Source organism: Microtus pennsylvanicus, chromosome 19, assembly GCF_037038515.1.
Source record: "Microtus pennsylvanicus isolate mMicPen1 chromosome 19, mMicPen1.hap1, whole genome shotgun sequence".
Classification (NCBI taxonomy): Eukaryota; Metazoa; Chordata; class Mammalia; order Rodentia; family Cricetidae; genus Microtus; species Microtus pennsylvanicus.
In genome coordinates, this window is record NC_134597.1 from 3,338,546 (window position 1) to 3,352,195 (window position 13,650).

The 13,650-nt window shown below is 41.3% G+C and overlaps 1 protein-coding gene across 1 annotated transcript; it reads right to left on the bottom strand.

The window, feature by feature from the left end:
• Positions 1 to 591: 591 nt before the first annotated feature.
• Positions 592 to 12,808, bottom strand: Pdk4 (pyruvate dehydrogenase kinase 4). The gene is made up of 11 exons (XM_075953390.1): positions 12,428 to 12,808; positions 11,406 to 11,547; positions 10,056 to 10,127; positions 9,159 to 9,343; positions 8,915 to 9,001; positions 8,396 to 8,473; positions 6,147 to 6,223; positions 4,396 to 4,494; positions 4,086 to 4,196; positions 3,676 to 3,789; positions 592 to 2,705 (listed from the first exon to the last, which is right to left on the bottom strand). The coding sequence occupies exons 1-11, from the start codon at positions 12,555 to 12,557 to the stop codon at positions 2,562 to 2,564; spliced, it is 1,239 nt and encodes a 412-aa protein (XP_075809505.1). The 5' UTR covers positions 12,558 to 12,808; the 3' UTR covers positions 592 to 2,561.
• Between the last annotated feature and the right edge of the window lie 842 nt (positions 12,809 to 13,650).

The window sequence follows — 13,650 nt, forward strand, 5'->3', positions numbered from 1 at the left end:
TTTGGTAACGATTAGGAGGTATGGCCTTGCTGGAGGAGATGTATCATGGAACAGGGCTTCAGAAGTCTCCCAGCAGTTCCTTTGAATTCTCCGCTCCCTGTTTGTGGGTTGGAAATGAGCTCTCAGCTACTGCTCCAGAGCTGTGAGTGCCTGACTACCACCATGCTGCCTACCATGACAGCGATGGACTCCTACTTTGCTGGAACTGTAAGCTCCAAAAAAAAGCCCTTACAACCTTCACAGGTACAGCTTGGGGGATTCTGTTCCCTCCTTCTACTGTGTGGGTTTTACAGACGCTGAAATCAGATCCAGGGTTTGGTGTAAGTTACCTCTACCCGCCAAACTGAATTGCTGGCCCTATTTTAGTCATTTCTATCTTATTTCTATGTTATTATCATGCAGATTCTTAACCCAAAGTTACTCAGGAATTTAAATTATCCGGGTTATTGATATTTCACAGTGTGTATGCAAATACCACACTAAGCGTAAATATGAGTTATATCTGAATATAAAGTGACAAATTTCTTTGATTGAAATCATCCATGATACTTGGAGATTATTTAAGAAAAGAATTTTATAAGACCACATCACTATTATAATAAAAATATTTATTATAAAATTATCCCATTTTTCTTCACATAACCTAAAGACAAAAATGTAATCCACACATGAATAAGTTATTAAGTGGGCCTGAGCATTCATAACCATCCACTGTAGCCCAAAGTCTCCCAAGGGTTCAGAAATAACAGAGAAGACTGTTGCCATTTAGTTTACACAGTTGACGCTGTTGAGATTTGAAAGATTTTTTTTTTTACTATTTTAAATATATAGCTCACAGTGTTTGGGTTATTGAACCTAATGCCTTAGATCTTTGGTAAACACAGGTGTTTATATAAACAAACATACAGCTGAAATTTCAGTTAGAAAAAAACAGCAACAACAACACAAGAGGCAAGCTAAACGCTAATAGTTTTGTACGGTCAGTCAACGCAGGAATCAAAGTCCTGCCACCAAAGTCACTGACCACGACTTTTAAAGATAAAATGCGAAATCCAAAACAAATAGCTGCAACTTCTGCTGCCAAAGACAACAGCACATCAGCACTAGGTCAGCAGGGAATTCAATGCAGATTTCAGATTCCCTTACATAGGACTGGTAGTTTACAACGTAGAAGAAGTTTCAACGTTAATTTGACACAAATGTATTTATTATCTCACAAAGTCCCTCGCCTTGTAAGATAAGACCCACTTAAGAATCAAAGACACCAATTTATCCTCCTCCCTACCCAGGGTAAAACACAGGATCCTTTGGAGGAGCTGGTGGGGGCAATAGGAAGATGTCTGCCTCTGTTTCCTTCGTTCCCTCTCTCCATCCCTTCCCTTGTTCATTTTTTCTTTCTGTCTTTTCTAAGGGTGACCTGCATGGATAAGGCAGATCTTCCCTACCTGCCAGTTTTACCTTCATCCTCCCGAGCACCACGCACATCACAGCTTTTAGTTGCTAGCTCTCAAAGTCTCTATGATTCACAAATGACATTGCCCTGGCCTGGAACTTTTTTACTTCCAGCCTACTTCATTAAAAAAACCAAACCAAACAAACAAAACAAAACAAAACAAAAAACCAAACCTCCAAGAAGGCTTTTAATTTTAACACTCTCAAGCAAATTAGGAAATTGTGAGCAGATACGTTAATGTTGGAGTGTAGAGAATATAATTAAAAGGTAAAATTCACATGTTTTTAAGCCCGGAAAGTAGATGCTTTCAGGTTCTTCACCACTTCCAGTTAGAGAACATCCATTCTTTCCCAGTTAAGTTCTTAGGATGTGATTTCTTTCCTAACATGGGTCTTCCCACATGCAATTTTCGCACGTTGGCAATTTATCTCCCCTTCTAACCCAGCTTCTTGAGTGCGGTGTGTATTTAACAATCCACTCAAGACTAGGCACCAACCGAGGACACTGACTAACGGACTGCGGCCCAAACAAGAAGGGCTGCATGATACTAGCGCTGTGCTGCCAAAGAGGCTTTCATCTGAGCTTGCACATAGGCCGCACTGCCCAGGCTGCAAGTTAGATACAGCGCTTTGGCATCTTCCATCCTGTCCCTTGCAGAACACATCAACACCTACGACTGCACACTTCTAGTGACACTCTAATCTCTGCGGGGCGGGAGAACACCAGTGTCTCCATAAGTGATCTTCACTGAACACCAACGTACTTGGAAGGCAACGAGACGTCTAGAGCATCCACCAGCTGAAATGGCAAACCTCAAATCCTGTACTTGTTGTGAAAGAGATGTAACTCAATAGTTGCAACAATCACGAGCCATTCTGCATTGCCGACTGAGGAGCAGGTCACTTGCTGTCTGCTGGAGTCAGGCCCTGACTTTTCCCAGATCACACTACCGAGCTCCAGCCCCCGTTTGGATCAAGGTCTGCCCTAGCGTTTGTTTTTGGCTTGGCTGGTTTTGTTTTGCGGAAACAAAAGAGTCCACACACACTCATGATGAAGCAGCACTGCCTTAGACCCACTTTGATCCCATAACGTGTCCACAGGTTCCTCTTCACACTGCCACCTTTTCCTTGGCCAGGTTTTTCGGTTCCTTGCTTGGGATGCACCAGTCGTCGGCTTCGGAGCTCATCTGGTAGTGTTTGAAGGCCGATTTGTTAAAGACAGGCAGTTTTTCCACAGACTCAGAAGATAAAGCCTGAGCGAGGAGGAGACACAATAACTAATTAGAGAAATTATGCATGGCTGCACCTCATTATTCAAAAGACATTCCGAGGTGTTGTTTAATATCCAAATAGTCTCATTTAATTGACTTTGTAGTAAAAATGTAACAAAACCACGGTGTTCTAGGTATTCTCCAAAATAAGACTGAAAAAAATATCATCTTTATTTCCACATGACTTTTGGGTCCCTCTGATGTAACGGACTTGAAGAAGAAAGCGATTCCTTCCCGAGAGAAACCCACGTATCTCTGATAGAGACCTAAGAAGACACTGTCCATCGATCTTTTGCCCATTTCATAAACGAATAAATACACTTCAGCATTTAATTCCCATGAACAAAACAGAAGCCTAGAAACTTGATGCAGTAGTTCCTACCATCTGTAAATAAATTTTTAGTTTAGTTTTAGCAAGTGATAAACAGAATTGGGCAGGTGATCCGAACAAACAAATTTAGGCTTTATCTGGGATAGAAAAACATACCCAGTTTTCAAATTCAAACAGGAAATGCCTGGCACCCCACTGACAGCTCATCAGCAATTGTTTCCTGGGTTTTAAACAGGGTCGTCTTAAAGTTACAGAGGTCTTGATTTCTACTGTTTCAGTCTGAAACATCATTAGCATGTGTTATCCACAAGGCTGAGTAAAACCAAATTCTAGCTACCCTCACAGATGTCAGGAGAAGTTGTTTGAAAAAGGTTCACATCAGTGTGCTCTCCCTCTGAGGCTTCACTTCTGTCTGGGTCAACCCTTGAAGCAGGTTGCATGGCTGAGCTTATTCTTGGTTAAGCTGAATTTTAAATGTGCACACACAAAAACCAAAACAGAAACTTTAATAACTGCCATTACTTAGATTAACTCAGTTTAAGGAGTTCATGGAGGAACTCAGAAAAGTAAACAAAGCCATGAATTAAAAGAAGATGGTTTTCTACTGAGTTCAAAGCATACCTTTAAGTAGATGATGGCATCTGTCCCATAGCCTGACATAGAGTAGAGATTCAGATCACCTTGAAAATACTTGGCATAGAGACGAGAAATTGGCAAGCCATAGCCGAAACCAGCCTGGAGACAGAAGATCAATTGTTAACGAAGAAGTAGACATGACCACTGGAGTGCCAGATGTGGAAAGAAGCTAGTAGCCTCTCTCATCTTCATGTTTAAGAACCTAAGTACATACTTTCTCCCAAGCAGAGGTTCTTAGATCTTCACTCTAAAGTAGCTTGCTTTTCTTATTTCTCATACTCCTGTAAGCCTCTTTAACTGAAGTTGATTAACTTGCCTAAATACTTTCTTACAATTCTCACCCTACATTTAGAACTAGGTGGCTGAGATGGCTTCGGCTGTATCACTGGTCTTACCAAAGGGGCATTCCGTGAATTGTCCATCACAGGTGTTGGAGCAGTGGAGTACATGTAACTAAAGAGTCGGTCAGTGATCCTCAGAGGAACGCCGCCTCCTCGGTCAGAAATCTGAAACAGGCAAGCAAATAGGTCAGAGCTCCGCTTCAACAACTGCGGGCACCTGGCTACAGGAAAAGCTCTTCCATCCCTTCAAAAGTCACCCGGTACACATGGCGTTGAGAGTTGTCCCAAATGGAAAGCCATGTTACGATAGGCCCCTTGTAGTTCTCTCTCGACAGAAGCAAAAACAAAAGCAGGGAGGGCTTACCTTGATTGTAAGGTCTTCTTTTCCCAAGACGACAGTTGCCTCGACTGGTGTCAGGGAAGGGCGATTTTCCTGATGCTCAACTGTGGCCCTCATGGCGTTCTAAAGACAACAGAACCACAAGGAATTCAATGGGGAACAATGAGAAACAGTAAATAACTGGTTTTATGTTTAAAACAAAAGCAGCAGAGGGTAATTCAAAGTTCCTACTTCTTAAGTGAGTGATAAAACATCTCTGTAAATATAGTCATTTATGAATGTGTCATGTAGAATATATAATGAAAAATTTTCATTTTCCATGTAATATAACTCCTGGGAGTAATGTCTAATGGAAAAACAATTCTGCTAGCTGTCAAGTTCTTATTTGTAAGCTTAATTTAAATGTAGAAATTGGTTTTTATAGTCCATTTCCTAGTGCTCTATATTTCTGTCTTTCCATTACATTTTATATCCAAACACCAAAGACTATTACATAAGGAACGAACAGTGAATCATTGAACCAATTTATTGGCTTTTATAAAACTTGCTGGGAAAAAAAGGCTGTTACTATTTAAAAGGACAGTCAATAATTCTAAATTAAATTTCTATTTGCATTTGAATATCATCTTAACTTTCACCAGTGATGGCAGAATCACTCTGAGTTAGAGAGCTCAATTAAAAATAAACTAAAACGATGAAAATGGATCACATGTTCTCTAACAGAATAAACTAAAACAAGCATACAGGAGAAATGCCCTATAGGCAAAGGCTCACTTTATTAGACTATTTTCCTTTCTGATTATCCTTTGGTATCTCTATATAATATCAACTATTCATTGGAATGAAGTAAAATAGATCAGTTTTTAGTAGTCTAATCATACCTCATTGCAAAACATTAGACTAAGTTTTGAAATAGTACATTCTTGTCTCATGTCAGTATTAGAGGCAGATTTTACTTTTTAAGAAAAGATTTCCTCCTCCTGTCAATCTATAAAATCATCTTGAAGACCATCACAAACTTCAAGTGATTTTTATTTTTTTTTTCTGATTTAAGGTCAGATTATTAGTATGATCTTAGAATGCATAAGAGGATTTGTTATCTGTGTTTAGTTACCCAGACTAGAGACAACTTCAGTGCACAAGTGTAAATTCTTGGACCTATAGAATCTACACATTTCCATCCACCTGTCTTTCATGAAGTCCAGTAGATGGTTATGGTACACACTGCCTGAGAATCAGGGTCCTTCAGGCTGGATAGAAAGAATGGACTGTGGATAACCATCACGTTCTTGGAAATTCAGAATCCTGGACACTCTCCAGACCTGCGTCGGATGTTGCATGTTAGCAAATCCACGTGTGATGGGATTGGCTGGTTTAGATTCAGAATGTGGCCGCCCCACCTAGAGGTCCTAGAGGTGGAGTCTATAGCTGGAGAGTCTATGGTATGAAGGTTGCAAGACTTCATTCGCTAATGCATCCACCCCACGGCCTCTTTTAAAGAATAAATGACTAGTTCTTTGTTATACATCTGGGGAAACGACAGGAGCACCCTCTCCACTCTTCAACACTGAGATAGCATGAGTCATATCGCATATTTTCAAGCACATCGTTTACTGTGGTCTCTCTGCACTTTCCCAAACACTGGCTATCGAGATACGTTATACCAAAAGATTCTTAGGCAAATATATAAAGGCTCTTATTTAAAGAGAAATGATAGCACTGTTAAGGAGAGAACTGCTCAAGGGCAAAGCTGAGATTGCTGCAAAACACCATACCTTGAAGAGTTCAAAGAGCATGTGGTGAAGATGGGAGGGAACATACACGATGTGAATTGGTTGGCCTGGAAACTTGCCTAGAAAAAAGTTCAACAAATCAGAATTGAGAGTCAAATCTTTTGCTGAAATGAACTTACATGTATGTGTTTGATTGTTCTAGTTTTAGACAAGATTTGGATAACCACCATTTTCCTCACCTGAACCCTGTGACTTAGAACATTCTCTTTTAAACAGTAAAGACAGCTGGTGGCGTGGGAGGGCCTTCTGTCTATGTGTTGCTTTTATTGGTTAATGAATAAAGAAACTGGTTCGGCCTCATAGGGTAGAACAGAGCTAGACGGGGAAAACTAAACGGAATGCTGGGAGAAAGGAGGTGGAGTCGGAGAGATGCCATGTAGCCCCGCTGGAGCCAGACAGAACTTTACTCAGTAAGTCACAGCCGGGTGGCAATACACAGATTAATAGAAATGGGTTAAATTAATATGTAAGAGTTAGCCAATAAGAAGCTAGAGCTAATGGGCCAAGTTGTGATTTAAATAATATAGTTTCTGTGTGATTATTTCAGGGTTAGCCGCCGGGGACAATCAAGTGGCTCTCTCCTCCCAACAAGCTGACTTATTTTCAAAATGCTGCCCCAACTGCTGCCTAGTATTCTAAATTAATGGTTGCATGTTTCTGCAAATGCAGTTGTAGTTGATTGGCATGTGAGGTGGTGGGGTAAGTTAAGTTACATAGATGGTTCTACTTTCAATATGTTTGGACTATACAATTTCAGTATTACAACTAAACGTATTTGAAGATAGAAAGAATAGCTATGCTTATAACATTAAAATTAATGATAGTTTCGTTTTTCATATTTTAATGCGTATTAAATTACATGATTTTTTTTAATCACCAAAACATGTAAACTTAGAGACTAAATGTGCTTAAGTTTCACCAACAGGCCAAAGAAAACAGAAACAAAAACCACATGATACTGTTTGAAAAGAAAAATAGAAGTATTCTTTGATGCCCCAGGCCTGGGAGAGGTCTGAATGAGTAAACACAAGGAAGGTCTGGCACAATCCTGTCTTTGTTTTGTCCAGCAGTACAAAGCAGTTTATCGGCAAGTATAACCCCATGCTGCTTATTCTGAGCTAGTTTGCCATTATTACCCTCCTGCGTTTATCCTACTGTTCACCGGCATTTTAATGTCCTCCGTCTGAGAGTTAGTCTTAACTCTTAGCTGCGTCACTAATGAATGTTACTGTATAAACATTACTTGGAAAAACATACAGTGGAAAGAGAAGATCATTCCAATTTAAGTACGCCTTGGTCTGAGAAGCGGCTCTCTTCTGGAGTAGAAGAGGATAGTACAAGAACCATCCCTTGTATTGTTCATAGAGTCACTCCCATGTGTGAAGACCCTATCTCACCAGACAGCGTAGAGTTCAAATTTTGAAGTATGTTCTGTTTCCAAAAAGAAGCACATCTTTGCAGCACATTTTAAAAATTGTGGTGGACCATCCAACACAAGTTCAAATACACTTGACAAATTCCTATGTGTGTAGTACAATACTGTTAACTACATTGTGCATCAGATCTCAAGAATTTGTTCATCTTGCACAACTGAAACTTTACAACCCTTTATCTCTTGCCCCTGAAGCTTTGACAAACACTGTCGCAATCTCCACTTGTGTTACTATTACTAGCATACCTCCCAAGACTGGGCTCATGAGGTATCTGGCATTCTGTGTCTACCTTATTTCTCTTAGGACAATTTGTGAACTATTTTTGTTCTCTGGTGCTGTGAATGACTTCTTCAGAGCGATAGATCCATTGACAACTATTTTCCATGTTTTTAATATCCTTATTCTTTATATGACATTTTTTTATTTTACTTTTTGAAGCAGAGTCTCATATTGTTCAGCTAGCCTAGAGTTTGAAATATAGGAAGGACTTGAACTGCAGTAGTGGGCATCATGTGTGAAAATTATCTTACATATTTTATAGTAAGCAAGAGCCTAGGTAAATCTTTGTTCAAACATTCTTCCTTATGAATTGCTGTTAGCAAGTGATATACACAATTGAAGCTTTTCAGCTGAGGCAATTAGGGAGAAGTTTGGCTTAAAAAATAAAACAAAACTTTTTTTTGTAAAATTCTAAGCAAGCTTAGGAGACAAAGAAAACATAAAAGCATCCTTATACTTACAAACAAAAGGTAATATTGAGTTTTACATAGATTGACTTGTATCTTGCTGCTAGCTTACCATTCACTTGTGTGAGTTTTAATTCTGGCGATGTCAGATAATACTGATCGCAGAGCATCTTTGCACACTCAAAGGCATCTGGAATAGAAATTTTTCATAACAATGAAATAAATTTATTCCAAGTACAGTTGTCAAGGGATATTCAATGTGTTTATTACCCTTAATCTAGAATTCTATTCACTGGAGAATTGGCTTATGTGTATGAAAAATGTCTTTTTAATATTTCATTAAAACAATATTTTATTGAAGTTGTACCAATAGCAAAATGTGCACTTCAGAGATCAAATACAATATAAAAGAATATGGCACATGGACCACTTATGTTTAAATTTTTTATAATACCATAAATGAGTGTTTACACTTCTGACACTCAAAAGCAAGGGATCTTGTTGGCAGACTTCATAAAGCATGAACAGAACACGGTGAACACAAATTCATTTACAGAATCACCAACATTGCAGATTTGCCAGCCATGCATTACACATTTTCAATAAGGGAAATACAGAGTCTAGAAATTACCTTGGACCACTGCCACCACATCACAGCTTGGGTCAATGCTTCCAATGTGACTTGGGTTTCCTGTCTTTGAGTCACTGAATATAAGGACTGTTAAAGAAGAAAACAAAAGCACATTATGGAAACCAGAGTGGTGATTAGAACTGCCGTGAAGAAAGGATGTGGGTCCCCAGTCATGGGCACAGCCTCAGCATGGCTTCTGTGCAGCCCCCACACCTCCAGACCATGTGTTGAGAAGGCCACTTACTGTGCTGGTTCATCAGCATCCGAGTAGAAATTCGGTTCATATAAAACCGGTCCAAAAAATACTGAAGGTTTTGATTGGTAACTGGGTCAAGTGTACAGGTGTCTTTATACTCAAGGATCCCTTGAGCCATCGTAGGGACCACATTATGATGTCTGTTTCGAACTTTGATGAGTGTGTCTACAAAACTAAGCCAGAACATTTATAGTTAGTAGACATTAACGAAGTTTCCCATGTGTCTCTTTCTTAAGTTGCTTCAGAGAAAACTAACATTCTTTTTCAGCATCAGTCCAAGAACAGCCAATTATAAAATGCTGGATGATGCTACTTCCAGACTGTCACCACAGATTCTTGTACTGCAGTGGGAGAGACAGTTTCATGAGCGGGTCTGTGTGTCTAGGATCCAAGTGAAACCACTCACCGTATGACGGGCACACACATTAAAAATGTTCATTAAGCCTACTTGCTAGAAAATAATTAAATTCAAAGATGACTTTACCATGACACTGTGGAAAAGAAAACCCTTAAAGGTTCTTGTCATGTTTTAAAAATATTTATCAAGTTAGAAATTGTCACACAAATAGGAAATATGTAATCACCAATGACCCAGAAGTCCATTAAAAGTTATGTTACGGTGAACTCTCGAGCAAACAGAATCATTGGACTTAATTTTAAGCGCATGTGGAATTCCCTGGGAAGCGAGAACTGTAAGTTCGTTCACACATACCAATCGTTTCAGCTAGATGTTTCTTCACTTCTAAAACCATCAAGCTAAAATTGGTAAGGAGTAAGAACTTGCTGTGGAAGTGGGAACTCTTTAATTTAAAAGTCTAAAAACAATCTGAGGTATGTCCAGAGAACTCGGATTTATAAACATGCATTCTCACAAGGAAGACTTACTCTGATAGAACTTTCTGGTCTTCTGGGCTCTTCTCATGGAACTCCACCAAGTCCAGCAGGCTCTGGATGTACCTGGCAGGGCAGAAGATTTAGAGTTAACGTCAGATGCAAAGAAATGGCCACCAATAAAACATCTTTTGAAATTACTGGAAAGGGGAAAGGACCACTCCGTTCAACATGGCCACTTCCCTTCAGGACACTGGGAAAGAACATGCTAAGACGTTTTGAAAGCTGCAGTTCTCCACCTGTTACTTTCCTAGACACCTTGGGTGACAGATTTTGTCATTTCTTCTCCTGAAAGCACTCATAATCCACTTTTGAGAATAGGTTTCGTATTTTTTCAGATTGTAGTCTTCAGGAGACCAGAGTGTTGACCATGAATGCAAGGGTCTGAACCTACAATGCAGACTGCACTCACCCTAAGGGCTAATCATAGTTTCTTCCGTCAGTGGATGAAACGCTGTTCAGGACTAGGTGGGGTAGGGCACTTTATCTACTACAGTCTGTAGCATGAATCTACCCTCCAAAAATCCGCTTGCTAGGTATCAGTACTCAGATTTCAAGACAAAATCATAAAAACTGACATTAAATGCTAGCCACGTACTTTGTGTGTATCAGTTTAATTATTTTTTTTAAAGTAAACGACCTAGGTTAATTATAGACAACAACTCTTGTAACAGTAGGTGGGGCAGTTGACACAGAGAGGGTTTAAGACATTTGCTAAGACACTAAGGGAGATGCAGAGGCAGAATCTGAACCCAAGGCTCACTTTTGCTAGCTACTAATAACAAAGAAACAAAGATGAGACCCTCTCTAACTAGCAAACATTCTGATCTATTTCTAGGCAATGGATTGTTTCTGCAGTTTCAGATTTCATCCTTTGTTATTTTGTAAAGCACAAAATAAAACTACGTATATTGACTGTTTTTCAAATTTCTCCCAGAAGTCAAAATTATATTATAGTGAAAGTTGGGTATGGTGGCGCCTGCTTTTAGAACCCAGCAGTTGGGAGGTGAAGGCAAGTAGAGAGGACCTCAAGGCTCGCCTAAGCTATATAAAGAGTTCCAGGAAGCCTCTGGCACACAAAGTATTGTCTTGAAAGACAAACAAGGAAAGAAACAAAACAAAAATAAAAGCCACAATGTCCTCCCAAAATAAAGGAATACGATATTTTAGGGCATTAACAAAAGTCTATCCGTGATTTCTATCTATCCTAATGATAACCTGCCCTAAGTTAACACACACTTACAACTTTCAAAATCACTTTCTGTCAAGACCACGAGCGATCCGAATGGGATGCCAGCAGGGCATAAGGAGAGAGACTCTGGTGAGACTAAGTGTGCCCCTTACCAGCTCTTCACCAGCTGTACAGAGGGCGTGTTCACCAGTCGCTGAGGGAGGATGTCAATCTCCTTGAGGATATTGGCTAGTCTCACGGGCAGTTCTTGCCGCAGAAAAGAAAAAGAGGTTCTCTCACAGGCATTTTCTGAACCTGCAGTGGATAAAACATGTTCACTTGGGAGGGATAGAAAATAAATATCAAATATAAAGGACACTGGAAAATGATATCTTAGCCACAGTTAGGTTAGTGTTTATAAATACGTTAGGAATAGATATCGTTCGTATAATTTTCTTTCCATTTCCCCCTTTATTCTTTTAAGAACGACCAATATAAGTGAATCACTGTTTATTTTCTTGCTGAGGAGAACTCACTCTGGAGAAATCAGACCACACTCCATTTATTCTATCCAGGACAGCAGGGCCAGCCTTTCCCACAAAGTCAACAACATTCTCTAGTGAGAACGGACTAAGAAAGACTGGGTGGAAGGAGGCAGAGGGATTTCCAGACTAACAATCAGCTATATCACATTAGCATCTGGAAATGTTCCTTGTGGCTTCGCTGCAGAAAGGGAGTAACTGGCTTTATTATAGTAGTAATGTAAACACTTGTAATACAATAAAAGCAGAATGGTAAAGACGTTGGTTTAGCATGCTAAGAGGCCGACAGTGTAGGTGTGTGGGGATATGGGTTAAACCTAGCAGTCTAAGAAAAAAGTTTCTAGTCCACTATTAAAATGGTAACTGAAAGCAACCCATATATATGTATATATTTCAACTCAAAGATCTAGACAGCCAGAAGAGGAAAGTGGAGTCGAAGCTGAGCTTCAGTAGGGATACAGGTGATCTACACTTGTGGTACAAACTGTCAGAAAGTAGCCGAACTAGGACACCACAAGGTGCACAGCTTTTGGGGGCTCCTGAGTTTCTCAGCCAAGGGGACCTCAGTTGTCCTAGCTCTGAGTTCAACCCTTCCTATCCTGGGACCTCCCCGGTCTCAGCGTCACCCTCTTGGACCCCGAGTCCCCTCTCACCAAAGTCCAGCAGCTGCTTCATGGACAGCGGGGACGGGCTGTAGCGCGAGAATAGTTCGACCTCCCTAGGGACCAGGCCAGCGCTGCTCAGCGAGCTGGCGCTGCGCATCACAAGGCGGGCTGCCTTCATCCTGACGCCCACCTAGGCTGGTGGTAGCTGGGACCCTTTGGGGGAACGAGAACTGCGAGGCAGGAGCTCTGTCGGGCGGCAGCAGATGCGTTGTGGGCTCAGGGTCCCCGGTGCTCCAGGCTGGGTGACTGGTGGACACTCAGGACTTCCCACCTCCCGCTGTCTTTTATCTACCTCCCAGCCCTCCCCACCTCTACTTTAACCGGGAGGAGTCACTGGGACTCTGAACTTGGAGCCACACCAATCCGCTCAGAGGAAGAACTTTGCGCTCCGCCCCTTGGACGCCGTCACCAGAAAGGCCTGGCACTGTGACCCTTGAGAGGCCTGGCTTGGATGCCCTGACCTGCGAGTGGCAAGGGGGAGAGGGAGGCGAAGGAGGACTCTGGGGCACAGGCGGCTACGGCGGGGCATCTGGAACGACTGGGAAGAAGTGGGCTGGAGTTTGCCCCCCTTGGGACTCCCGGGGCTTCAGACCCGTCCAGACTCGTCCTTGTTTACAACTCCCGAGCCGTCTCAATGTCACGCATTCCTTGCCAGAAACTGTTTTCAAGAATCTGGGCTCTGAAAGCGCATTGGTGCTTGCTCAGAGCGGGACTTTTACAGTAGCCAGTCAGCTGCTTACCAGTGTGTGGACTTCCCTGCCATTGGACCACTGAAGGAATGGCCACCCTATACTTTCCCCCACTTTCTTCTTAGCAAGCAGCCCACCTCTTCAAGTTTAGAACCTGCCCTAAAAGTGCGCTGGGGTGGAGGGTGAGGGAGGAAGGCCAGTTCGTTTCTCTCCCGGAACACTTTCTACCAGTTAATTAAATGCAAAATAAAAAGAGATTGCGCCCTGACCTTATTTTCTTGCCGTTATGCAATTTTTTTAGACTTGCTCTTTGACTAAGACATTCTAGTCTGCTCTCGAATGCCCCCCACAAAATCGACTCCAAAAGCCCTCTCTTCATTGTTTGACTGCCCTGCTCTTCCGAATGCAGCCCTTGTGGCATATTGCAATGCTGGGGTCTCTCTGGCATCTGTCCCTGACAGATTAGAGCTCTGTCAGATGCTCATTGCGTCCTACCCGGCTCTGTAACTACTCAATATTTGC